The sequence below is a fragment of the Zonotrichia leucophrys genome, chromosome 3 (genome assembly GCF_028769735.1).
Source record: "Zonotrichia leucophrys gambelii isolate GWCS_2022_RI chromosome 3, RI_Zleu_2.0, whole genome shotgun sequence".
In the NCBI taxonomy this organism is placed as follows: domain Eukaryota; kingdom Metazoa; phylum Chordata; class Aves; order Passeriformes; family Passerellidae; genus Zonotrichia; species Zonotrichia leucophrys.
In genome coordinates, this window is record NC_088172.1 from 70,611,292 (window position 1) to 70,637,713 (window position 26,422).

Here is a 26,422-nt window from a genome sequence, read left to right on the forward strand (position 1 = left end):
GAATAATGTGTAAAATTTTGTGTATCACAATACAAGGAAGACAAGGACCAAAGAAGCCAAAGGAAATTCTTTAAGATCTGGAGAATACAGTGAAGATACAAATACACTCCAGACATCCCGAATTTGTTTAGAATGAAAGAATCTGCTCTCCAGTGCCAGTGTGGGGAGGACACAAGCACTTGTTGTCACCTTATTGCAGGGGTTCCATACTGTTGTCTCCTCATGACAGAAGTTCCATACCTTCCTTGGTGTTTCTCGTGGGCAGCTCCTCAGAGCACTGACTCTTCTTCACAAAGTAACCAACTGACTCCAGCTCCTGCCTCACCCAGCCACCCCACTCTTTTATAGCTCTCTTCTCACTGGTTACAACTGTGGCCTGGTAAAGTCAGGCCTGCTCCTAATCTTTGATAACTGGCCCAAATGCAACTCCTTAGGGGTAACACTACTTTCTACACTATCTATATTTTCTTACATTCTATCCCCCTACAAGCACTAAATGGAGCAGCAGGAGAGTTTTCAGATTAGATGAGAGCCAGAGACAGTTCAAGTGTGAATGATAATAATTAAACCATGTAACACCTTACAATATTTAGAATAATTTAATTCCGTGACTACATGAATCTCATACTTTCAAGAATAGGCTGGAGAAATTGTTTTAGATTTGCTAGAGACAAAACCAACTCGGTACTGGTTTTTTATAAGAAAGTCAAAAATCCTATCTAAAATCCCTTTTTTGTTTTATGAACTGCAAATCATGTAACACACCCTACTGGCCTTATCCTTTCAAGTTTTACTTTATTTATTGCAGCACATGATAGTAAAATGAGTATTATTCTCCCATGAATGTGTAGATCCCTTAATTAGACATCTGCTTTTAGCAGATTACCAGATGTTAACCTATTGCACCTGGGACCAAGGAAAAAACACAATACAATAAATTCTGCAACACAAAAGTACACAAAAAAGATGCAACACAATTTGAGGGAAGGGAAAAAGGGGAAAGCTATGGCTGCCTACTAATTTCTCTTTAAAAAAAAACAAACACAGAAACCCAAAAATGACAGTATTGTCTCGATGCATGGACATGTGAAAGAAAGACCCACAAATTTTGCCTGACTTAATAAACTAAATCAAGAAATAGTCCTTGCTAGAGAGCTGTTGTAACCAAATAAGGGATTTGCTGCTACTCTTAAAACTACCTATGGGGTTATGGAGTTAAAAAAGAAAGCAAATTAAGTTTCAAGAAGAAACTCAGTGAAACATCATCTAGAAACATCCAGAAAATCTAAGCTTGAAGGACACCAAGAACAGGCTCACTTCAGAAACCTACCCTTGCCATGCAGACAGCATGTGCTCACCAGAAGGTGATCTGAAATGTCATGTACCAAATTCAGAAGTGGGCAACTGGAAAGGAGGAAAACCTTCTATTTAAGATACACTGTTTAAAGAAAGTACTTGGAAGAAATTTATACGAAGGAACAACTTGATTCCTACAGAAAGGTGCCATTCTCATGTCAAGTGTAATTTTGACTTTTTTCTCCTTCATTTGGTTCAACTCACTTATTTTTCCAAAATTCTAAATTTTTCTAGATACCATTTATATTGCTGGGATAAGTCTAATCAACTGTAAGGACTACAGATGGTGAAATAAATTAACAACTAAGTAGAGGAATGCAGTAGACAGCAGGATAAGGATCCAAGTGTAACACCCAAGACTAAGTTTTTATGAAGTATTTTGGAATTATAGTTCTTTAAAAACAAATGCAAAAATTGAAAGATATTCTTCCTCCTCTACACCTTCCCTTACTACATTTTCTATTACATTTTCAATTTTACCTGAAAATTCTGAACTAACCTCCACCAAACTTTTTCTACCTTGATCTTGTTTGACTTGGAAGAAAACTCTTATACCCAAACCACAACTAAAAGAGATATCAAACAGCAGCATTTTTCCTTCACCAAAATGCAGCTTTGGAAACTGCTACACAACTGAACCATCAGAAATTTCCTTTTCGTATCATGCAAATCCAAAGTTAAATGGCCAATCAGTTCAGTATGCAAACAACATCACAGTCCTAAATTACACTGATATGTAATTTAAAAGAAGAACCTGCATTCCTAGTAAATTACTCCAGGTCTCTACACCTAGAATGTGGCCTTTGGAAGAAATATGTTAAATGTACTGTCAACCTACTGAAAGACTATAGCTTTGTGAAGCACTGTGCCAAACTGAAACTATTCAGTATACTTAATTCCTTCCAAGAGTCAAAATTTGACATGCTGTGTTAGTCCTTACACTAAAAGTCATAAATACTAACTTAAGGATTGCACAGACTTCAAACACCACATACATATTTGCTAATTTAAAATGTGACACAGCAATTAAATTCAACTTTAATTTTGCACAAGTTAAAACTGTTTTCCTGAACCTTAGCAAATTAATTCTTGCCCAAATACAGCAAAGGATAACACACAACCTTTTCCACATCACCAAAGGATGGCGTTGGATGGTTCTTAGGTTTGTTTTGATAAAGTTGACAACAGCCACACTTGTTAGTACCTTGTTTGGAGTAACGCCTCCATTGGTGTTAGGCGATCCTGCAGCTGCCGGGACACCGCAGTCAGCAATGATGCACAAGCTGTGCTGCATCCTGCCAAATCTTCATCTTTTACATAGTTCAGCAACACAAAATACCAGTACACAGATCCTGCATTAAAATAAAATCATTTCACGTGAAAGATGATATAAATTTTTCACTGAGAAAGCATACTTTGAAAGATAATCAACAGAAGTGATAATGATCTAATGGTCTGAATACAGACTGGGACATACTCTACCCCTTCCCCTTTCTTGAGAGGCTTCAATTAAGAATCATTCTGCAATCATAAGTTTCTACAAGTACTTCCAATTCTCTTATCAACTAACACATAACTGAAGGAAAAAATGGTTCCCAAGAGACAGCTTTGCACACTTCCTTCACTCCTCCTGCTGACAACAATCAAAATACTCTTGATATATTAAGGTGCTTGGCTAGGGGTTCCAATCTCATCAGAGCCAAGCCATACTCCAGAGCCAACTCTTTTCCTCCTTTCATCCTCTGGTTCTGGTTGCTACCTCCTTAATTAGTATTTGCTAGAGGCACTGCTTCCATAGAAATTATTTCTGGGAGCATAGCACTGAGGTTCTATACAGAAACACAAATCTCAGTTTCCTCCCTCTCCTTCCCTCCCTGTGCATTCCACACCCTCTGTAGTACTGTGTTGTGTTTTGACCTGGGTGGTAGTACAACAAGCTTTTTGGAATACAAACTCATTTTTCTTTAAGACTCATTGGTGATGCCAAGCTAGAAACAATTCAACAATATCCTAGTGTGAAAAGGCAGGCCTTGCCACCCAAAATACAAGGGTGAAGTCACCTTCCCAGTCCATCTGGCACTCACGATGCTTCAACAAGGTGTTGAGACCTTTACACTGCAGTATAGGCAAGAAAGAAATTTAATTTAGTTAAAATTTCCTTGTAGTGCAGAAGAATGAAAAGTGGATTGCTATTAGGACTCCATTTGGACAGCCAAGTTTCCTGGTTATCTCCTAATTTTAACAAATAACAGACCACCCTGACTGTCACTTATGTCAACAGAATCTGTTGTTGCTAAACACCTTTCAGAATTTTTAGAAAACTTACTTAAGTTCTTCCAAAATGTCAGCCTTCACGCTCTGGTTTAAACAAGCTTATTTGCTTAAAATTCCACCACCTGAAATGTCTACTTCATGACCAGACCACTCCAAGGAGCATTTAGTACTAACTGAACAATTACCTCATTCTGATTTCACAAGAGAGCCCAACACAACTCGACAAACAACAAATGCAGGCGTATGTTTACGACAAGAACGCTGCATACGTACCCCCTGTGGCAGCAGCAGGCAGAAGAGGCATATTGTCCAGTAAAGCTTTCAGAAGAACTGATCCAAACCCTTGCTGACTTGGGTCACACCTGCCATTGCTACAAAAAAACCACAACACTTTAACATTTAAGGAAGTAAGAATGAGGGATGAAATCTCCTCCAGGAGATGAAGCTGAAAGTCTGGTGCTCTTTGCACTCACACCCTAAACACATATTTCCTCAAAAGAGCATCTAGCAGGTCTTGTTGCCTTACGAATTCAACATCAAACAGCAAAAAAACCAAAATGTTCAGTTCAGAATGCATGCAAATCCCCAAAATACATGTAAAACAGGAATAAACAAAAACAAATAGATGCAAATAATTAGCACTGACCTGATGCATAGTGCAAGAAATCGTGCACATTTGTGAGCTATGCTCCGCCCAGCTTCAAAGAAGCAAACACGTATAATATCAGAGACACATTTACGTGTTTTAGAAAGCAAACTGTCATTTCCTTCCTTTGAGCTGTGAAAACAAGTTGCATACTTTAGAAAATAACATAAACCTATTTTTTTTAAACCAAACTGATACTGAGAAACAGCCATGATAATTTGAACAGAATTCTTCCCTTACCTGCCAGGGCCATTTGAATACACTCCGGCCAGCCAACAAAGTGTGTCGAGTACAAGACTCTGAGCATGTTCTGTGGTCAGACCGTCCTCTGTCTTCTTGCAAAGAGTGGTGAGCAGCTTCTCATGGAACTCTGAAAACTGTAACATGGCACACCGCTGAACTCTGGGGAAGGGGAAGGAAAGAAAACCACAATTAACCAATATGGCCACTCTCCAGCTTTGTATCCCGTCTTAGGAGTAGCAAAAAAAGAGAATCCTAGATGAAAGTAAAAGCAGTACACAAGCATATGCAATACTTTCTGTGCACACATTCCCAATCATCCTACTTTCTGCTCACAGAACTTCCTACATTACAAGAGATCCAGCAAACCTCTCTAAGTTTTTCCCCCCAGTAATTTGCCTAGCAATTTCTAAACCTAAACAAACTTTCACCATCTACAAAACCCTTATCAACTGTTTGCACATACCCCTTTGCAGCCTCTTCAACCTCTTTAAGCCCATTACAGTGAATGCCACCACTGCAGGGTGGCAGCTGGCAATACACTTCAAATATTGTATTACCTGTATCTAGGTCTGCAGTACCAAAGACTTCAAACCAAAGACTTCAACCACTTCTTTGTTAGCTAAATTTGATTCTAAACTTTTTGATGATTAATATAAATTCTGCTGTACAAAACAAGGCAACATTGAAATAGAAAGGGAAGATGCTTCCTTTAAAAAAAATTCATTTTACCAAGTAAACTTATTTACATTTGCCTTTTGAAGTCAGGCAAAAAACTTCACTCAACATAACATTTCATGCATGGTGTTATTCTACCACAACTTTCACAGCATAGTGCCCTCTTACTTGCAATTTACAGCATTTTCCATACAAAATAAGCTTATGAAATAACAACTTTAAACAGCATCTTGACCTGAGCTAATTCAAGAACTAAGCTTTTGATGAGAAGCATAATTAAAGCTAATATTTTTTTCAGAATTAAAAAACACCTACTAACCTTTCCTTTGAAATTGAAGTTTTTTTAAATCTTCGAATTGTCACAGAGACTTCTTGAAGTAAGTCACAGCCTCGCAGATTATCTGATTTTCTTGAAGAAGTAGTGGCTTCAATTTTGCTAGATGGCTTTTCCTAATATTTTTGGGAAAAATAACACTCATAAATCACATTGGTTCTGATCCATTTTTATACCTTGTTCAGTGAAATGCAAGCAGTTTGCTAAAATCTCTCAGTTTGAGCATTATACCAAAATAAACTGGTTTTATTCACTAACTGCTCTAATACAGAACAATACATATGCACACACACATCTTCACAGAAGGATAAGACCTATCAACGACTGAAAATACTCAAGGGAACAGAAGTTTCAAAAACAAGTGTTCAGAATGTGAAAGTGGCAGAACAGACCTTTGCAATTCAATCTGCACAAAGAAACAACTTAGAAATGTTGAACTCTAATTCTTGAAGGTGTCAACACAGTGTCACCTCTTTAGAAAGTAGATTTTAATGGATCTTAATTCTGCTAACAGCTGCTTCATTTTCAGATGACATGAATCATACCAAGTCTACAACTACCAAATGTATCTTCCTTGGATATTCATTACCTTGCCTGCTGCAACTTTTGCCAACAATGAAGCAAGTGAATGGCCCTTGTTTGTCTGAGGTTTTAGAGGAGGTATTCTAACCACTGGTCTAATGCCACCATTGCAGATTTCTTCTGTTCCTCTGTCATTCACTGCTTTGACATGAATTAAAAATGAACGGTACTTGCCACCAGCCATGCCTAAAAATAGAGAAAAAAAAAGGAGGAGGGAGAATTTGCACAGTTTAAACAGATTGCAAGCTGTAAACAGAACAGAAATAAACCATGTTAATTACAGTAGTTTACCATCCATTTGAAACAGCAACTCACTATGGTGTTACACAGCAGAATTTGTCAATGCAAAAATAGATAACAAACCTATGTCTGACTACAGAAGTACGAGATGCACTTCAGCCACACAGGCTTCATGCAAACAGCATAATAAATTGCTTTACCTTTAACAAGCTTTGGACTTGTTAGCGTCAACATTCCAGCATGTCCTGATAGATCAAGTCCAGTAGCCAGCCATACTGGACCACAAAGTATATCTTCCTTGTGTTCCTCCAGAAATGGACACAATCTAAGACCTTAGAAAAACATAAGTAATATGGATCTGAATTAGCCATAATTAAGTCATAAAACCTGATCATAAAAATGCACCATGTCAAACTCTGATCACTAAATACATATAACTTTACACAAAAAAAAAGACTTGAAGTTCACTTTTAGACATTTTCCAGTAAAATCAGTTAAGGTCAATGACAGTTTAAAAACCATTTTCAGTTGCATTATATGGATTAATATCTACCTTGACTGGCTTATAAAAGCCACAAAAATATACAACTGATTAAATAAAGAACCAATATATACAGAGTCACAATCCTTACTGGGTCATTACTGAAGCAGGACAATACTGTTTAAAAACAAAACAAATAATAAATTTAAAACAAGGATGGCTTTGTTTCTTCTATAGGATATACAAATTACTGAAATCATCTTCACTCATCTGTTGCTCATTTCTCACCATCAAACACATCCTTTCAGCACTTTTATCACCCCTTGATCCTTCCTTTCATCCTTTCTAACCCCTCCTTCCTTGGAGTCATAGGATCATAGAATGGATTGGGTTGGAAAGGACCTTGACAGCCATGTTCTAGACAAGGCTGATTCCACAAGAGAAAAGCAGGTGCAAAGTAAGACTGTTGAAAGGACCAAGAAAAAGAACCATTGCTCTAGAACTGAGTCACTCCAACTATTAAATTTTAGTCTGCAGCTCTCCTCACCCAGACCCACTCAATGCTTTCACAGTCTAAGATATTTTGTGGAAGAGTGCTAGTTAACAACAAAGTTATAGACGCAGGCACAGTGTGATGTGACCTAGCTATGAATTCTTTACGTTCTGTTCCTTATTGGTTTACTGTAGCAATGTCTACAAAAGCCAGGTATGCAAAGAAAAATTATACTAAAACTAGCCAAAGAAACAAAGTAAAATAGTGGTGAAACAGGCTAGCAATTTAAATTAGAAAGGTGCCATATCAATCTACTTGATTTCTAAACTCAAATAAACATTAAACTGCTTGTAAGCACCAAACCTCTGCAGTAGTTTAGGACATTTCTGGTACATTTGTGTTAAACTTTCAACCAATACATCAAACAGATAAGAGAGAAAAATAACTTTTGATGACAGCTGAGAAATTATTCTATCTTAATGTTTGAGAAACTTTTGCAGAGGAATTCAAATGCATCATTTAAACAAGAAAAAAGCAAGGTCCTATTTTAAGTGAAGTATAACAAGATCAATAAAACTTACATTGTGGTTCCTCTACATCCATATACTGCATTTCTTCACTGAATTCTGCCAGTCCTGGTTTTCCATTTCTCTCCACTTCTATATTATGAGCTGGGGATAAAGGAAATGCGATCTGTCTATCTACTGCTGCTTCTGGAAATAAAAATATTAGCATGATTTCAAACACTGCTCAAGGCTCAGGAAAAACAGAAGTGGTAGTTTTCATAGCAGAATTATCAACTTTCTGACCACAGCAACATTTTTAATACAAATCCACAAGTACACAAACACACGTTTTCATATGGATTGAAGTTACAGCAAATAGTTAAAAAATAGTATTTCTGAATGACCTGTAAAGAACCTGTTTTGTTTTAACACTGCCCAAATTCTTTTCCCTAATAATCAACTGCAGATTACTCCGAAGCAATTAGCTTGCAGTACTGAAGGTTTGATAATTTAAACATAAAATAACTGGATTGCTCCTGCTGAACATCAAACATAATTTTGGTAATACTTAAACACAGCCCTTTCTCCAATTAAATGGATCACATGAATTATAAATGAAGAGGACATGCAAGCAAATTAACAAGAAGCATATACAGTGAATTAACTGCCAGACCAAAACCATTAATTCCCAACCAGAAGAATTATGCCTCTGGCCTTCCCATTACTACACACTACATATTTAACTATTTCCAGGGCTCCTGTCATACAAAAAAATGACTGAATAAATTCTGCCATGCACATCCTCCCTATGTTTCATTACCTTAAAATTTTAGTTCCTTTCTCTCCCCATCTGGAAGGGCAGAAGTTGGAGGGGGAGTTAATCGAATTTCAGTCTGAGGTTTTTATACATTTGTAAGAGCCAAACATTGTTGAATATTACTTCTCCCTTGGTTAAGATGTATCACAGATATAAATTACCTAACTTTGTCTTCCCTTATAATGAAATCATTAGTGCCCTATTATTTTATTCAATAGTGCAAAGAAAAAAGGCAAATGTCACTAAAGTTCTTTTCCAAAACTCAAGAAATTGAAAAAGGGAAGGAAACAACTGCATTGCAGTTACACTTGGAGAAGATGTTGGTTAGCTGTGGATCTCCAATCCTATGAATTAAAAAGAAAAAAGACTTTGCCAAGGCTGCCTTGCAGGTGCTCCCACACTCCCCAGGCATTTCCAGACTTCCTGACCCCCTATTTGAAGCTTTTTTATGTTACAAGGAGGAAAAGGCAAATTCCAGTATATTACATGCAAGGAAGTGAAATGTCATTTTCTGGAAGAGCTCTGTCATGTCTTCTGATCAGTATGCTCTGCTGAAAAGCATTCACAGAGAGCTCTGGCAATTTATTTCACAGCTAAATCAAATGTCTCCAAGGAATTCCTAACTCATGGAACTGTTTGTTCAGAAGTGTTTAAAATTGAAGCATTAAGGAAAAGAGTTTAGCTTTTCTTCTATTGTTTTGTTCCATAGGTGAAGATTTTCAGATTAATTCTGACATCCAGATCTACAAATGGACTGAAATCATGCTGAAAACAAAGGTTCCACTCAGGAGAGAAACATGGACATCTGTTCTAGTTTTTTCTTTGATAGAACAAATTTTTACTCCATATTAAAATTCAGGTTTTACAGCAAGGATTAACAAAAATGAAGAAACTGAAAGAGCACCTGTTGACTGCCATCCGGCAGTCACAGCTAGCACTTCTGTTAAATCTAAAGCACCTCGAACCCTAAAAGAATAGGAGCCTCTCAAACAATATTACTAAGCCAGAATATTTTGTTCTTGGGTTACAAACAGTTCACAGTATTTAAGAGAGCATCTCCAGCATACATTTTTTATTATTAAACACTGGAGGACGCTACACAGTGAGGTTTTATGAAAGCCTGTTAATGATCTTTGAAATGCCTATACTCCTTTTTGAAATTTGCTGTTACTCTTGTGCTCAAGTGGGATGGTCTTAGCAATTGAAAAAAATAGGAAAAGGAGGGAAAAAGGGTTTTTATGATCATGCCTGCTGTTCTTCTCAACACAATTTATATCCAGCAAGCAATTTAATAATATCTGACAGCAAGATTTCTCTGAAATAGCCAGTTCCCAAAAGCTTTTGAAAAAGAGGGGGCCAGAAAATGATAAGCAATTGATGTCTCCATAAAAGGATTTGCAGCACGTAATACCTTCCACGCCCAGCAGACAAGGCAGCAGGACATGAAACAAATGCTCTCACCACAGGGAAATCCCAGTGGAGGCACTTCCACATCAAAGAATTGACTTTTCAATTTATGCTACCCCCTCACAGGTTCCCTGAGAGCTAGTAAGATGCACAGTCCAGCTACGAGTCTTCCCAAGGCAAGAGCGCTCCTAACTTTGGTCTACTCTGTCAAAGCTGCAAGAATAAAAGGTGAAATCATGAAATCCTACTGCAGCTTTCACACAGCTTAGTCAATGAGCCAAATGATGAGAGAATTCCCAAGGAAGCCACGGGATTTTTTACTTGCATCAAGAAAAGCCTTGCTATTTTCTCACTGGCAAATAATCTCCTTCTGTGTCTTGGAATAATTTAGCATTTTTTTTTACTACATCGAGACCTTAAAAGAGCACCATTTGCTTAATCAGTCAGTCTCTAGGATGATTTACAATTGACAACTTATTTTTAATGATTGCAGGATTTATGCAGTACAGAATTATAATTGAGTTCAGTCTTTTTGAGCTATGTAACTTTTATTTTGCCTAAATGCCAAGATTTTGAACCTGTTTACCCAGTTTGTCACTTCAATTTACATTTAAGCATGATAACTGAAAGGAGCCCAGGATACCAGGAAATAGAATAAATCAGTAAAAGTGAAATACTTAGACAATTACAAGCAATTTTAATGATATACATCACAGAGAATACTGAGTCTGAGAAAAGAAATAATGTTCTGAAAGATATCCTAGTTTTTTTCTTACCATTGACTTTCCCTAAGCCTGGAGCTTTATTTTTCAGTAAAGTCACTTGAATCTGGGGAATGTTTGTGATGTTTGAATTCAAAACAAATTTGAAGTCCACATGTCCAACCATACAGGCTTTTGGCAGAACTAGTTCAAAGACATGCTCATCCCAGCTGTTGCTGTCAGGAAAAAAGAAGACAATGATTCAGTGTACAGAGAAAATTCCCATCCCAGAGTCCATTCTGCATCTATGCACGCTCTCTTTAACAAGAAGTAACTTATTTTGCATTAGTTAACATCCATATGAGTTTCTGAGGAAGCCTTTCAAACTTAAAAGCTTTCAAGAAAACCACATTAATTTTGTGAAGATGATGTTAAAATGACAATTGATATGACAGGGAGAAGCAATGTTCACATGAAAGCAGAAGTGGAAAGATTCCCCATTACCTTTATCTCAGTACAGTTTCCATATTATTGTAAAAAACAGTTATTTGCTTCCATGAAAAAAAAGTACAAGAATAAAAAACCAAAACAAGCACTAAAATAAGATCTATCAATTAGTGAAGTATATGAAAGCATAATCAGAGGTAACTACCTTGTAATCTCTTTCAAGTTGCCCTTATCCATTGCTTATTGTTTAATGTCACTTTCCAGTGGTAAAAAAATCAACATACAGGAGACTCAAAACACTATTTTCCAAGTATTTTTAAAGCACATTTGATAATTCATACAGGATGAAAAGTGCTTCTTACCAGGTGCACACTCAGAAGCCTGTGCTGTGCAAAAGGGTGCAACTTTATAAAAGAAAGTCACATTTTTGTTTTGAAGACAAGTTTGGTTTACACTGAAAGTGTAAACTTGAGACAAGTACCCCTTGATGATCCACTCCATAGTTTGATACACTTTTAGGGTTTGCAAAAAATAGTTCAAACTGAAGAGCAATGAAAATAAAACTAATTATGTGTCAATTGTCCTGTTTGTATAAATTTTAAAAACTAACTGAAGTTCTCGATCTCCTTAATTTAACAGTAAATAATTTTTTTTAATCTAACTTTAATATACTTATTTGGCTGTATAACTGAGTACACTAAGAAACTGAGTACGCTGCTAGAAATATTTTTGAGACATCTTTCTAAGATCTAATTCCCAATAGGTATCTTGACTTCAGTAGCATGCTACACATAAAGTACTGTGCAGAAAACCATTTAAAATAGATTAAGGAATGGTGCAAATGTATTTATTTCTTTATGGTAATATCCCTGATGGCCAGATCTCCTTCAGGCACATGTTACACAACTTAAAAGAGATTTCAGGTATGAGTAATGAAATGGCATGGCAGCTTTCCAGAGCTAACAGCATAGAAAAGCAGACATTTTGGGAGGAAAGTTGGACAGAAGCAAGAGAATTTGTGGTTATAATTCAAGAAGGAACAGTGAAGAATTTTCAGCTAACTGTACAAAGAACACAGGTAAATAAAATATAATGAAAATTTATCCCACTGCTCTGGGGGGAAAAAACCCTAAAACCTCAGTTAGCAACTGTAACACTAAATATTTAGAATCACTCATGCCTTTCCTCTAGCTTGGAGAACACATAATTCAATTTTGCCAAACAAAGAGAGATTTGGGGGTGGTTTTTCATGTCATGCAAAGCACGGACCACGTAAGACACTCAAAGGAGCCAGACTTCTGAAACACAAAGTAATATTCTGCTCATCCAGTTTTAGTTAAGGATCTGGTACAAGCCCAGAAATGAATAATAAACCACTTTGTCTGCAGCAGTCTTTGTAGTCTATGTGTTGCATACAATGCACACAGCCATAGTGAATTACAACTGTTATTTGTCTACCCCAGAAATATATTTTTGACAGAATTGAGCAGCAGATGCTCAATAGGCACATATGGAATAAATAATCTCCCTGAAGGTCTCACATTAATCCAGCAGTTGAGAGATCTTCTTATACCTCTGACAATAAATGTCACAATCTAATTCTGTCATTAGTTAAAAAACTCCCCTTTAAAGTTTTCTTTTAATATCTCATAGGTTGCTTTAAGTATATCCTTTATTGATGTGCAAAGTTTCAAAGTAGCAAACAAATTAATTTACTTCCTTGTTATTTTCTCATATATTAGCATATCTATCCTAAATAGATAACCCAATGCAAAGTCTTTTAGGAACTCTTCTACCTTTGAAACCCTTCTAAATCTATAGCATCTTTCTAAAGAAAAACATACAATCCATACTGTGTTCTAAGCACCAATATACATCATTCTCAACTACAAGATATTTTCCAACACATTTTTCATTCCTTTTCTAGAATATCTCACTGTGTGATCTTCCACCACAACTGCACATCACTATCTAGCTCTTCCTTCTTTCACATATTTTTAAATAAGTCTCTGTAAGATGAATACATCCTACATAAATCTGAGATAAAGCCAGGCAACTCAGATGTCACTGTTCTATCCATTCATATTAGGAATTCATGTACAACTATTTTAAAAAATTTAACCTCATTTAATATTTCAGTTACATTACACATTAGGAGACAACACTGCTATTCAGCATTCAACAGATAATTCGCAAGGTAAATCAGACTCTGCTTTTCTTTTTTCTTTGTGCACAGTCTTTTTGAAATAACAAATTAGGATTGTAATATAATGCCATTTTCTAAAATACAGTTATAGGATTATCTCTTTCTATCTATTTGAGAAACAAAAGAATTACCATATCAAATTGCATTACTCATCCATCTAACACTGTAACCCCACATCGTGATGGGTATCAGTATGAGGCACTCAAAAAGGAGATAAAAGGAACCTTATATTAAAGACCAAAAAAATAATCCAGAAATCCATCAGTTACTCTTCCCAGGTAACTTTTACTTAAGAGCTAACATGGCTTTCAATCTTAAGACTCTACCCAAAGAACAAAGGGACTGTAATTTAATCATTTTCATCATGAGTCATATAGTAACTGTCAAAGATTTCAAGTACTAAACCAAAACTTCTAACTTTTCCTCTTTACAGCCCTGTTTTATTTAGCAGCAAGCATAGTTATTTTCCTCTAATGAAACAATATTCATAAGCTAATTTTCCACTTATCCCTTTCCAATTAACAGCTATTACCTTCACTTCTTGCTTCCTTGTAACTTCATATTGATAACTTTTTACTTTTCAACAGCTGCTGAACACATTTGGATAATCAATAGTTTTAACTGGAAGTTATTTTGGAAGGAACGATCTCCCTTCCACTTGCTACATACAGAATATTTGACTTACACAATGCAAAAGCACAAGATAAATAAAGGCTTTAAAGCCTATAATGCATTGCAAGTTTTCAACTGTAGCTTATAAGTATTTATTTAAAGCAAGTCCAACTCCTGCTCTGTGTCAGCCCTGGCAACACCTGCATCTATTACATGTTTTCCCACCTGGAATGCTTCATGATCACAGGCTACCTTTCAGCTGTTTATTTGACATGCTTTTTTGGCCCCACACATGACCTCTAGCTTCCCTAGCATCCTTTGGCCATTTCATTATTTTCACTCCATGGCTATTTCAAGTCTACATGACAACCCAAATGTTACACATCCATGGAACAGATGGGTAACAGTCTGACCTAAAAATCCTGTACTATCTTATGCTTGCCTTTAATAAAACAATTTCTATGTATATTGTGTTTCTCCAAGCATTTTTCACAAAAAAACTATGCAAAGCTACTTCAGGTAGGTTTTAAGCAATCCTTCAAGGAGACTGCAACATTGCTGTAGTCATATGGAGCCCAGAGAAATGCAAATTTCTCATGTCACGTGTGAAAAACTAAGTCCTGCTACACATACCATGTTGGTGCAGTTGATTTCAATTAAAATAATGCTTAAACTTTAGCACTACTAGGGCTCTGGAGTGGCTAAACGTTTCATATATAAAGATTTAACTTGAATAGACATAAAAATAGATTCTACCTTCATATTTTAAAGTAAATTACAATGCAATTTAAGACAACTAATTAGTCACATTGGCATCCACTGTTTGCATTTTCTGATTAAATAATGTACTAAAATGTGTGTACACATAAGAAGGGTAAACCAGACTTTTACAGAAATTGTCAAGAATATCTCTAATTCTGGCAAATGTGCTTGTCTATTTATGTAATGTAATGACCACATTTGGCAAATAAAACTGCACCAATTCAAAATCTGACTTTTCAATTTGTTTCAAGGTCCACCGAAATGCCTCTGGCAATCTCACCAATACCTATAATGCAAACTGTCAAATGGGGATTATCTTTGCAAAAACACCTTCTTGAACTTGCACCCTAGCTAAAAGCAATTAAATGGCATGGAATTTGTGGTTACAAATGCAGGTACAGCTACAGCAGCTGGTTAAGCAGCTGGTTAAGCACACAGCTCCTCGTGCACTGCTCCCCTCTGTACCTGTCTGTCTGCAGCTTCCAAGTGCGAGTGTGCTGAGCTGCATCCCCGTGGTGCTGCTGGTGCAGATGCTGAGGGTGCCGCCTTTGCTGCTGCTCCTGCTGCACTTCCACCCAACACGGAGGGACAGTGGCTGAAAACCGCGGGGTCAAGGTCTCAAAACGGGTCAGTTCCACCAGGGATGTCAGTGTCTCAAGGGAGAATGGCTGGTCCACCAAAAGATCAACTCCTGAATAATTACAGCACATGCATTCATTACTACATAGATATTTTTTCAGAACATCCTATTAAAAATAGTTTGAAATACATCGGAACTGCTACAGGCAAAATGAACTACAAGTCATATGAAGGCTTTTTAGTTAAAAAAGAATAATAATAAACTCCCCACCCCCTCGCCCAAAGTACCACCCTAAACAAACAATAACAAAAAACAACTACAAAAAATCCCAACACAAGCAACCAAACATCCCAGCCTTGAAGCTTGTATCCTTTGAAGGCAGTTCACTTAGAATAAATTTTCTAAATACTGAGAGCTCTGGGCATGCCCACTGGAATTCAGCCAGAGGCATCAGGAATAAGTAATTAGCCAGCTATACTTTTTAATCAGCTTTGCATCTTCTCATTTGTTTAATATCCCTACTGACTCAGATAAAAAAAAACCAAATTATTTCACTAAAACAGATGTAAAGAATTACTGTGCATTTTTATCACTGTTTAAAACATTACTTTGGCCTCTGATTATCAATATTGACTTGTTTTATGGTGGACTCCTAGAACATTGTAGTTTTAATAGGTACTCTCAATTCACCTTAAAAGAGGGGTAAGTGAAAAACAAACATGATTTATGTTAAGCACTTAAAAGACACTGGGCCTTGATAATTATTTTGTCATCTTGTCTTTACATTTAGGCCTTATACCAAGAAAACAAGGGTATAAACTGAAGTATTGAAAACAAAAATATCCCAGGAAGTCAAACACCTAAAGGAACTACAATAGAAACCAAAAATTGATAATCAGATAATCCGATTTCCTCAGCATACAAAACTCCCAACCAACACAAAAACCCCAAACCAAACCAAAAACAGACCAAAAAAAAAACCCAAATCAAAACAAGGAAACCCCAAACAAAACCCAACCAACCAACAAACTCCCACCAACCAAACTTGGGGGAAAATAAGACATGCACAATGTATACTTTCTAGTATTTTGAGCATTTTTCCCTAAAAAAGGGGTTTTGAAGGAAAATCTTTTACTTGTAAAGAAATCATGCTTTTCAAAAGGACACCACCCTGGGTGGTGACAGTTCACCACCCAGGGTGAGGAGATAATAACACACCAACACAAATACCACCCTCACTGCAAAGCCTGAACCTAGAGAGTATCTTGAAATACAATCCAGGTTGACTTGGAGGTGAGATGCTTGGACAGGTAATAAATTCACTCTCATTGCAACTATAATAATTTCTACTTTTCAATTTCAGGGGCAGGAAAATGCCAAAAAAATTAGAAATGCTTTAGAAATTGAATTTCAATAATACAGCAAAGACCTTCACTTTCTTAACTGCCAAATGTGAACTTCATTAGCTGGATGACACTGCAATGAGAAGTGAGATCATTGCTCAAACTGTACAACAGGCCTATCTTTGAGCAGACTGGATTGTTCTGCTTCATTCTCCTTTCTCCTCCAACAGAAACAAATCCAAACTCAGAGTATTCACAGCAAGCACATACATGTACATCAATGCCCAAAACTGAAAAATTAAGGACTTAACTTTCCACTTCTGTCAAGTATACTTGGCTTCTTTTAAAAATTACAAGATTTTTATTGTATTCTAACCAAGTGTTATAACAAGACAAAGTTCTAACACTAAACTTGAAAACAGGCTTTAAACTGGTCAGGAAGATGAATATTCTTTTTTAACTCACTTTGAAAAAAGGTATTATTTTAGATTACTTCACCTCAAAAAACCCTCTGTTCCTTAAAAGGAAACACTAATCTAAGATTGCTATAAGATTAACTTATTTTCTCTTAAAACAGTAAAATTCAATACGCATCTAAGTTGCAAATTCAGGCTAGAAACTAAAATGCAAGAAACACATTCTAGAATGTAAGCAGTGGAGAAAAACAAACACACAAAGACCACAAAATAAAGGAACAATGTATGATAGAAGCTTCTGCTTGTTGCAGGACTTCATTTCCCCAAACAGAAGCCTTTCTCTTGAGCTGTGTCTCTGTCTGAAAAACAGGCTAAGACAGAAGTGGAAGAAAACACTTCCTATTTTTTAGTATGTAACACCAAAAGAGAAGCAACACTGATATGATAAATCAAATGCTGATCATGATCCATACAAGTACTGACAACCTGAGTACTGAAGAGGTTTACACAGCCCTAACAATCAATCATTCTCATATATGCTAAGAGTCCTGTATGATTGACTTCAGTATCCTCAAGAGTTCTGCAACCATTTGGTTTCAACAACTCCCACCCAGAGCCCTCATTTCAGCACTGGCTTCTTATGACTATTAAGCTTCTCAGAGCTTTTAGTGACTCCGTTTGACACCACAGCAAAATAGTCCTCAGTTCATCTGATCATTCCTGTGTACCTAACAACTCTCTGGAAACCATTACAGAACAAATCAAGCAATACTACTATGTCTAAATTATATGACTACTTAAAGGAGGACCTGCAGCTTGTGGACAACCTAAAGATACAGCTACTTTGAAGTCTATACATAAATAAATCAATTTCTTATTCCAATAAGTCATAATCAAGGCTATTCTGAAGGCTGGATGGGAACAAGATAACAAAAAAAGGAAAAAAATCCTTTTCTAGTACTGGTAGAATTTAAACAGTAATAATCATCTATGTGACTCATCAGGATAGTGAGTTACCATTTGCTTGCAATTCACTTATCTCTGCTGATAAGCTACTATACAGGGAATGCATCCATTGAAGAACATCTTTGACATCTGTATTCTTTTTTGCTTTATTTGCCATTAGCAAAAGAAGGGTGCAGAAGAAAGCCACAGACTTTACCCCCTCACATATGTAAAACACTCTATTTTCTAGTGATCTTCAAACTTTAGGAATGGCCTCTTTGGTGAAAAAGAGGAGGAACAGGTGAAATTCAGACCCAAAGCAACTGTTGTAATGCTGCTTGCAAATAAACTCACAACAAAAAGCATCTCTTCCTTCTTTCAACTGACTCTTGAGGAATAAAATCAGGGTCACACAAATACAGTCTGCCACACTCAGAATCACACTTAAGAGACTGGAAAAAGTCAGTGTTTTGGTTTTTTTAAAATCAGGAACTGCTGTAGTGACAGACATACAGCAACTACAGAACTCTTAATTTGGTGAGCAAAATAATTATCAAGCAGTATGCTATTATGCAAGTCATGTTCAGATGCAGCTTTCAAAAATGACACAAGTATTTTGATCCATATACACACGTGCAATTTACCTGTAATGCCTGGACTAGAAGGGTTGGATAAGGGCTTGGTGCCTTCTGATGACTGGTCTACACTTTTGGTGAGGGATCCATCCACAAGTATATCAGCTTCATCGATGTCATCACAGGTGCCTCCAATCTGAAGGAAATGAAGTTCTCCACCTAAAATCACCACAGACAACAAAAGAAGAAAGTTTGGACAGGCATACAGCTAAATTCAACTCACAAAACAGGTCTGCACTTCAAACTGCTATGTAATTATGACAGTATTTATGCAGGACCTGAAATCAGTGAAACTGTAGAGGAATACTTATTTTGCTTTAGTATTACTAATTTTTTTTCGGGGCAAATACAAAACAGAACTACAGAAATACTGCAGTTGCAAATGGCATCAAAGGTAAAAACAACATGGGAGGATGGGTTTTAAAAGGCAATTAACAAAGGATACCTCAACAGAAACCAAAAATCCTAACATTATGACACTTTCCACAATCCAAATTATGCTTATAACAGAAAATATTCTACCATGTCAAGTGAAGGCCTACACTACCTCATCTGTACAGAGTGCCCAAACTTCCTTTTAAAATTCAACATCTGAAAATTAAACTAATTTCTCTGAATTCTCCTAACTAAGGAGCTCTCCACATTATTTCATCAAACCTAGAATTAAAACACTGATTAAGCCAACAGACAAAAGAGCAAAGTCCAAAATTTTCACTGGACACAAAGTATTGATAGAAGTTTGAAATCATCCAAGGAGGTAGCCCATTATTCACCACTACAGATAGACATAGATCAATTCTGTCATTTACAGAGAAGTCATAGAACCAAAGAGTGCTAAGATCCTCAGGTCCAACCATTAGCTGCCAAGTCTACCACTAAACCATGTCTCTAAAAGCCCCATCTGCACATCTTTTCAATACCTCCAGGGAGAGAGACTCCACCACCGCCCTGAGCAGCCTGTTCCAATGTTTGGCAACCTTTTCTATGAAAACACTTTTCCTAATATCAAACCTCCCCTTGAGCAGCTTGAGGCCATTTCCTCTCATCCTGTCACTTGTTATTTTGGAGAAGAGGCCAACCCACACCTCACTACAATGTTCTCCTGAGTATCTGTCCAGAACCACAAGGTCATCCCTGAGCCTCCTTTTTTCCAGCCTAATCAACCCCAGCTCCCTCAGCTGCTCCTCACTCCTCCTTCAACTTGTGCTCTAAGTCACTGAGAAAGAATGTTTAACTTTACATAATGCTGGGGGAGGGAGGGTGAGAAGAGCTGTTAGCAGTTCCAGAAGTTACAAGAAGTCAAATTAGTAGGATTCAAATCAAGAGGCAAATCCAAGCACAGGCCTTAATGTGATTTTTTCTCAAAAATTATCTGACTTTCAGCATCTAACATTATGACAAACCCTGTTATACAAAATATCCAGGTAATCTGAAACAAAAACACCTGAGAATAAAAATGTAATAAAACCCTAAGATAAAAGCAGGTATAGGTCCTGTACTGTGAGGGGAGTGAAACAGTGATAGAGAGGCACAGGGAGAGTGTGAGGCACAGAGGGAACTCACACAGTTTTGGGGTTTTTTGAGATCTCACTAAGAAAGGCCTGACAAAAACCAGCTTTATAACTCAGTCTTTTATGAAGATAGAAAAACAAATCGCTCAAATGACCAAAATGGTCAGAACAACTCTATGGACAGGATCAGTGCATTGTGCTGTGGGAAAATGTACCCCAGGTCTAGGTAATGTACAAAAGTAGTATTATTTCTGGGATCTGAAGAGATGGGAGATTTTCTCACAATATCTATTTATCTTTTCATTCTATCTTCTCAAAACAGCTATTCCATTAAGCCATTTCTTGGTGGGTCTTTTCTAACTGAGATCCACTAAGAAGCCTGTACCTCCCCTCTCTCAGTCTCAAACCACAGATCCTTGGTGCAGAACACTAAGTACATCCCAAGCAGACCTCAGGAGGGGAGGGGGAAAAAATAGTTCTAGCAAATAACACTTGTGAGTTTCCTTGAAATTAAACAGCTCATAAATAAGCAATTTTCCTCAAACTTCAAAGAGAATTTGAGACACATTAGAAAACATAGACATTGACAGCTTCATTTGGTACTAACTTAATTTGTATATCACTTTGTTTACTGCTCAGCAGCAAAAATGTCCTTATCATTTTTTCCATACAAGAAAATAGTCATAATCCCTGCATTCCTGAAAGATTCCAACACTTTTCCAAGAAAAAGTCTGTGCTAAACTTGAGATACCTCACTTCCTCTTATTCATTTTTAAAAGGTTCTGTAAAGAAGTTTACCATGAATTTAAGCTGTACAGAATTAGCCTCTGCTTATGCACACTATTCCAAAATGCTGCAGCTGGCTGTGCCTCTGTATCACAAAGGAGGCATTTCCTCTCACAGAACATCCAAAGATGACTTTCTGATGATACATGCTTTATTATTTGTTTCAATGATACTGTAGTTCCAACAGTCAAGTGCCAGTGAAAAAATGTGCACAGAAGTCAATGTCCTTTTCTTTTTTTCCTTTTTTTTTTTTTTTTTTTTTTTTTTTTTTTGTGGTACTACTATTGTTTGCAGCACTAGGCTCAAAGAGTGACTTGTCCAGTGCTTTCTAATTCTAGCCAGGCAGCAAACATCTTAAGTAGCAGTTTATCTGAAGGCTCCCCTGCTTGCATCACTTTGACAGAGGCAATAAATATTTCTGTTGTACTACCAAGAAAAATGAAAGCTGACACTGACTTACTCAGTTATCACAAAAGAGACAAATTGGAAACTAGCATCATTATACTTCCTTCAAAATCTAGGTAACACAATCAAAACATTGCTAATTTAATTCTGAACTGTATTTAAAACCTACAATTTGCATGGATTCAAGAACCTGGTAGCAATACAAACAGAACACAAAAATCATGGATTTATTCAAACAAATCACAGGCTTCCTTCAGGCAAAACAGTTCCTGGCTCCAGGAAAGCAGCACTGGAACAAGCTAGAGAGCATGTCAGAGACTAAGGCCACTGCAGTCACAGCCAATTAGGTGAGATGTTCCTGCACTCTAGAAGGAGTTTGGGAAGAGTGACACCATTGCCATCAGCAAATCACAACACAGTGACAGAGCTGAACAATATACAATTGATTAAAAGGAATTAGAAAACAAAGCCATACCACAGGCAACTATGCACTAATTAATTTATACTCCACCCCCCCTTCTCTTGTCACTGGTTAGCTTTAAATGTGCAAGTTCAGAACACTTGAAAAATATCATCAAGAAAGCTATCCCAAAACCTCACTTGGAGACACTTAATTTTAAATTAATCTTGGCGATCTTAGCTATAAAATTCTGCCTTGACTTTGAAAAAATAAAATGCATTTGAATAGGGATATGCAAAAGTCACCATGCCTAGAAAGAAGTAATTAAAAGCCCTCTTACAGGATGAAAAAAAGTTCTGTAAGAGAGGTTCTTGTGAATCAGATAATAATCCTCATTCAATTTCCTGCTCAAAAGTGCAAACATTCCACTATGCATCCATCCATATGGTACATACAAACTCCAGAGCTGCTTGAGGAATTCACCTGTAGGATTACTGGTCTGGTTTTTTTGCATATCTCATCAAGAAACTTGTGGACTGACTTGATCAGATCTTTAGAGAGGTGAAAGTAAAGGCTGCTTTGTTTTTTTCTTCTGTAAGTTCGAAAGGATTGGAGATAGCCAGCTTGAGAAAATAAATGGTTGGAGAAGGATGGCACCTAAATAAACTCTGTCTTTCCCTCCTTTTTTGAAGAAATCTCTGCCATATTCATAATGAATGCTACAACAGATACGACTCCAGTGACAAAGATGATAGAGGCTAAACACTAGTGAAAAAAATCATCATCAAGGACAGCATGAGCAGGAGGAATTTCATGAGCAGACTGTTAAACCTCTGTCTTGAAGATGTTTGAGAATTGTGATCAATATTCTCTTTCTGAATGGGTAAGTATAATTGACCTTGACTTGAAGATGAGCTCTCAGCATCACTTCCAATACTAATTCTGAAGTGGAAAAAAACTTGGCCTCTCTCAAATCTTATTAGACTCCATAACCAAAAAAGGTAAAAAACTGAAAATACTGAATTGGTTCCGGAACTTCAAACACACAGTACACAGGGCAGACAAAGGGAGACACAAGATATCCAAACTAAATTAGAAAAAAACTACAAAGTGTGATTACTACATATTTACAACTCAAGAGCAAGAAAGCTGCTATAAATGAAAGGCATGAGACTTGGGGGAATCAATTCTCAAATGTATCCAAGTGCCATCCAGTTCTGCCAGGCTCACCTCTTTCTGCAGGTAAGAAATACCAGCACAGGCAGCTCTGGACATACCAAAATCCAGCCCCAAAAATACTTTTTCCAATGAAAGGGAGGGACTAAAAACTCTTGTTATATTGTAGCACCTTTAAAATGTTATAATGTAACAGATGCAAAATTTCACCTGAGCACGATCCAGCAGTAAGAAACTATATCTAGCCCTCTTAAACATTAGATAATAGACTTTGAATATCAAAAGAACACCCTACAGCTGTATCTCTATTTAAAAACAGTATACCTGCTGCCTTCTTTTAGAATGAAGAAATTACTTATTTTTTTACTTATTATTTTGAATATCATAAAAGCAGAGTTTAGCCTCTTACTAATGACACAAGAGAAAACATCTGAATCCTCATATGAAAGCAGACAAAGCACTGCTAAGAGGGATATTAAATATAGTCTGATATTAAATATAGTCTACCTTGGCCAAGGGGAAGAGAAGAAAGCAAAATTCAAAGAGATTAAAGTTCACTGTGTTTGCTTAATGGAACTGGAACCAAGAATATACTTGCACACTTTCCCCCAGAGGTCAAGCTCAGGTAATCCTTGCAGAAACAGGTAAGTACCTGAAGCTGAGACCAAGAGGTAACATTCTCAAGTGTGACTCACAAAGATGGATGACGTCAAATGCAGGTCTAAAATGTCTTTCCATAAAACCACTCCAGATCTGAAGCACCCATTCACACACTGGGTCCTTTTTCAGTCATATCTTAGAGGCAGCTATGAAAAAATTTTATATAATCTACCAATGAAAATAATACATCAACAAGCAGGAGAAACAGAAGAAGATGCTGTTCTGCACTCAGAACTTTCCGACATTAAAGTACCTCTTTGCCTACTCTGACGTCCCAAACAAGTAAACAGGAAAGAACACACTGCTCATTGCAATACACTGAGTATTTTGCAACATCATCCAAGCACTTCCAATGCATGTATGCTCCAAAACTTTCACTTAAAATTTTCATTTATGTCTTTGTACTACGAGCTCCTCTGTAGACGGAATAATGTTGAACACATCAGTGAATACAGTTATTCTACTTTCAGTGTATCTCTCTAATGCCGTCAGACTGCAGGCATCATCCCACTTGTGGCAGTAAACCTAGAGGAGCAAACACCTCTAAGTGATTTGCAAAGAAGCCTAAGAAAAGAGCACTCAAGAAAAAAAACTACACAGCAAAACCCTCCATCTTCAGCCACCTAGCTAAGCAGGAAATTCCACCCATTTAAAGCAAAAGTTTAAAGGACAATTATTATTTAAGACAAGGAAAATAATGCAAAGCTTGTTTCATATACTAAGCTATTCAAGCATACAATAACATAGAGGATTTAAAAAGTTAGATTAATAGTTTAGGTGTTTTATTTGCTTTTTCTTCTAGTGTTCCTGAATTTTATACCTTTTATGCCTTATATTTAAAACTTTCATTTCAGTCATTCTTTACTAAGCGACGTACTCTGGAATAAACATTTTGACTCTGAGGCTTCAGACATACCTAGCATCATATCCTGAAATTCAGACCTCTTAAGGACATTGACTCCTAAGTATTTATGATGGCTTTGAACTTAATTTCTCCAAAGTGAGAAAAATATAATAATGACTGATTCGCTACAAAAGGAATAGAAATTGAAAGCTTCTTAAGACCTTTAAGCAATGACAATAATGAACCCTGAAGTCCACGGCTGAGCAGAAAATGGAAGTTCCAAATAGAGGTATTGTTGTCATCTTATCACAGGGGTTCCATATTGTTGTCTCCTTATCACAAAGGTTCCACACCTTCTTGGTGTTTCTTGTGGGCAGCTCTCAGAGCACTGACTCTTTCTCCTTCACAAAGCAGCCAACTGACTCCAATTCCCTTCTCAACAGCCAACCCACTCTTTCATATGAGAAGAAGAGCACTAGGAGAAGAAGAGCACTCTTCTTCTCATTGGTTACAGTTGTGGCCTGTTAAAGTCAGGCTTGCTCCTAATCTTTGCTAATTGGCCCAGCTGTAACTCCAACTTAGGGGTAAGATTACTCTCTACACTATCTTTATTTTCTTATATTCTATCCCTCTACAAGGTACAGTGGATGTAAATGAAAGATAAGAATAATCAGTGGAATTTTTTTTTAAGTAAACAAAATACTATATTCAAAAAGAGGACCCTTGCAGGCTGACTTGATGCCTATAGTATACTGGGCTACATAAGACAAAACACCCCAAAATCTCAGTCATCTTAAGGGCAGCATGAACAAAAGAAATCCAAAAAAGCTACTAACGAATTACTAGATGGGTATTATAATACTGAGAGAGATTTACTGCAAAAGCAGAATGATGTGCTTGTCCATTACAAAGAAGATGGAAATATTCTCCAGTCAGTAACAGAAATTGTAATTATCTAGACAGAGACAAAATACTCCTACACACAGTAGGAGTTCCAGCTCAGAAGACCTGTATATCTTAAAACTCCACGCCCCAAAGAGGTTTAGATAATAGCAAAAGCTACAAGAGTATGATTTCCATACACACAAGAATTGGATGGAAAAATACCACGCACAATAAGCTCTTTAACTTTTATCATGACTCTTAAAACACAAGAAAGGCTAAATACTTTTGATGAAAGGAAAGAAATTGATAGTAACAAAATTCTGTAGAAAAAATATTCTGTTTGGAGGTCTTTTCAATGAGATTGCAGTTTGATCAGCTAAGTATAAAGTGAAAACATTATGACATGGTGTCCTGGAATGCCTTTATGATGCTTGTATCTCTATTTGTCTGTTTAGCCCAAAAATAAGTTCTGCACCTTTAAGAATGGTTCTTAAGAGAAGAAGCGAAGAGTTTGTTATCAGAAACTGCACTTGCTCCTCTACATTCCTGCTCCTGGCTGTGTGGTCTGCAGCATGGACAGCAAGAGAGAGCTCTCCTTTGCCTTTAGTTAGTTTTAGCCAGCTGAGGCAGGGAAGTTCCCTGGACTGTGATTTCTCTTTTTCTTAGAACTCTTCAAACCTGCTCTGGACTGAAAACCCAGGAGAGCACCTGGGCACACTTGGCCAGGCCTGGGCTGCAGCATTTCCAGAGCTGGAGGGGCTGATCAGAGACTGAGTGAGCTGAGCTACAGCCCACCGAGGGGATCTTCTGAGTTTGTCATCTCTTCAGATAGGCAAGAAGTTTTATTGTTTAATATTGCTCGTTTTTTGTGTTGGTGAATGCTTTGCCTGTTAAACAAACAGCTTTTTCCACTTTTCTCCAAGGAAATATTTTCCCGAGCCAGTTGAGGGAGGGACCACTTGAATTTGCTTTCTAGAAGAACCCCTTTGGAGGTTTTCTCCCAAATTTGCCTTAAACCAGGACACATGGATATGATAAGACAGAACAGTTTTCA

At 37.0% G+C, this 26,422-nt stretch overlaps 1 protein-coding gene across 3 annotated transcripts in view; it reads right to left on the minus strand.

Moving 5' to 3' along the window:
• BIRC6 (baculoviral IAP repeat containing 6) overlaps positions 1 to 26,422 on the minus strand; it is a 175,687-nt gene that overhangs the window by 120,915 nt on the left and 28,350 nt on the right. For all 3 annotated transcript variants that reach the window (XM_064708739.1, XM_064708740.1, XM_064708738.1), the window contains exons 11-21: positions 18,711 to 18,860; positions 15,248 to 15,473; positions 10,831 to 10,991; positions 7,906 to 8,037; positions 6,551 to 6,682; positions 6,118 to 6,296; positions 5,514 to 5,644; positions 4,517 to 4,678; positions 4,277 to 4,408; positions 3,904 to 4,001; positions 2,561 to 2,708 (exon numbers count right to left, since the gene is read on the minus strand). In XM_064708739.1, the coding sequence (XP_064564809.1) occupies positions 2,561 to 2,708; positions 3,904 to 4,001; positions 4,277 to 4,408; positions 4,517 to 4,678; positions 5,514 to 5,644; positions 6,118 to 6,296; positions 6,551 to 6,682; positions 7,906 to 8,037; positions 10,831 to 10,991; positions 15,248 to 15,473; positions 18,711 to 18,860 (1,651 nt within the window). The remainder of the gene's footprint in view (positions 1 to 2,560; positions 2,709 to 3,903; positions 4,002 to 4,276; positions 4,409 to 4,516; positions 4,679 to 5,513; positions 5,645 to 6,117; positions 6,297 to 6,550; positions 6,683 to 7,905; positions 8,038 to 10,830; positions 10,992 to 15,247; positions 15,474 to 18,710; positions 18,861 to 26,422) is intronic.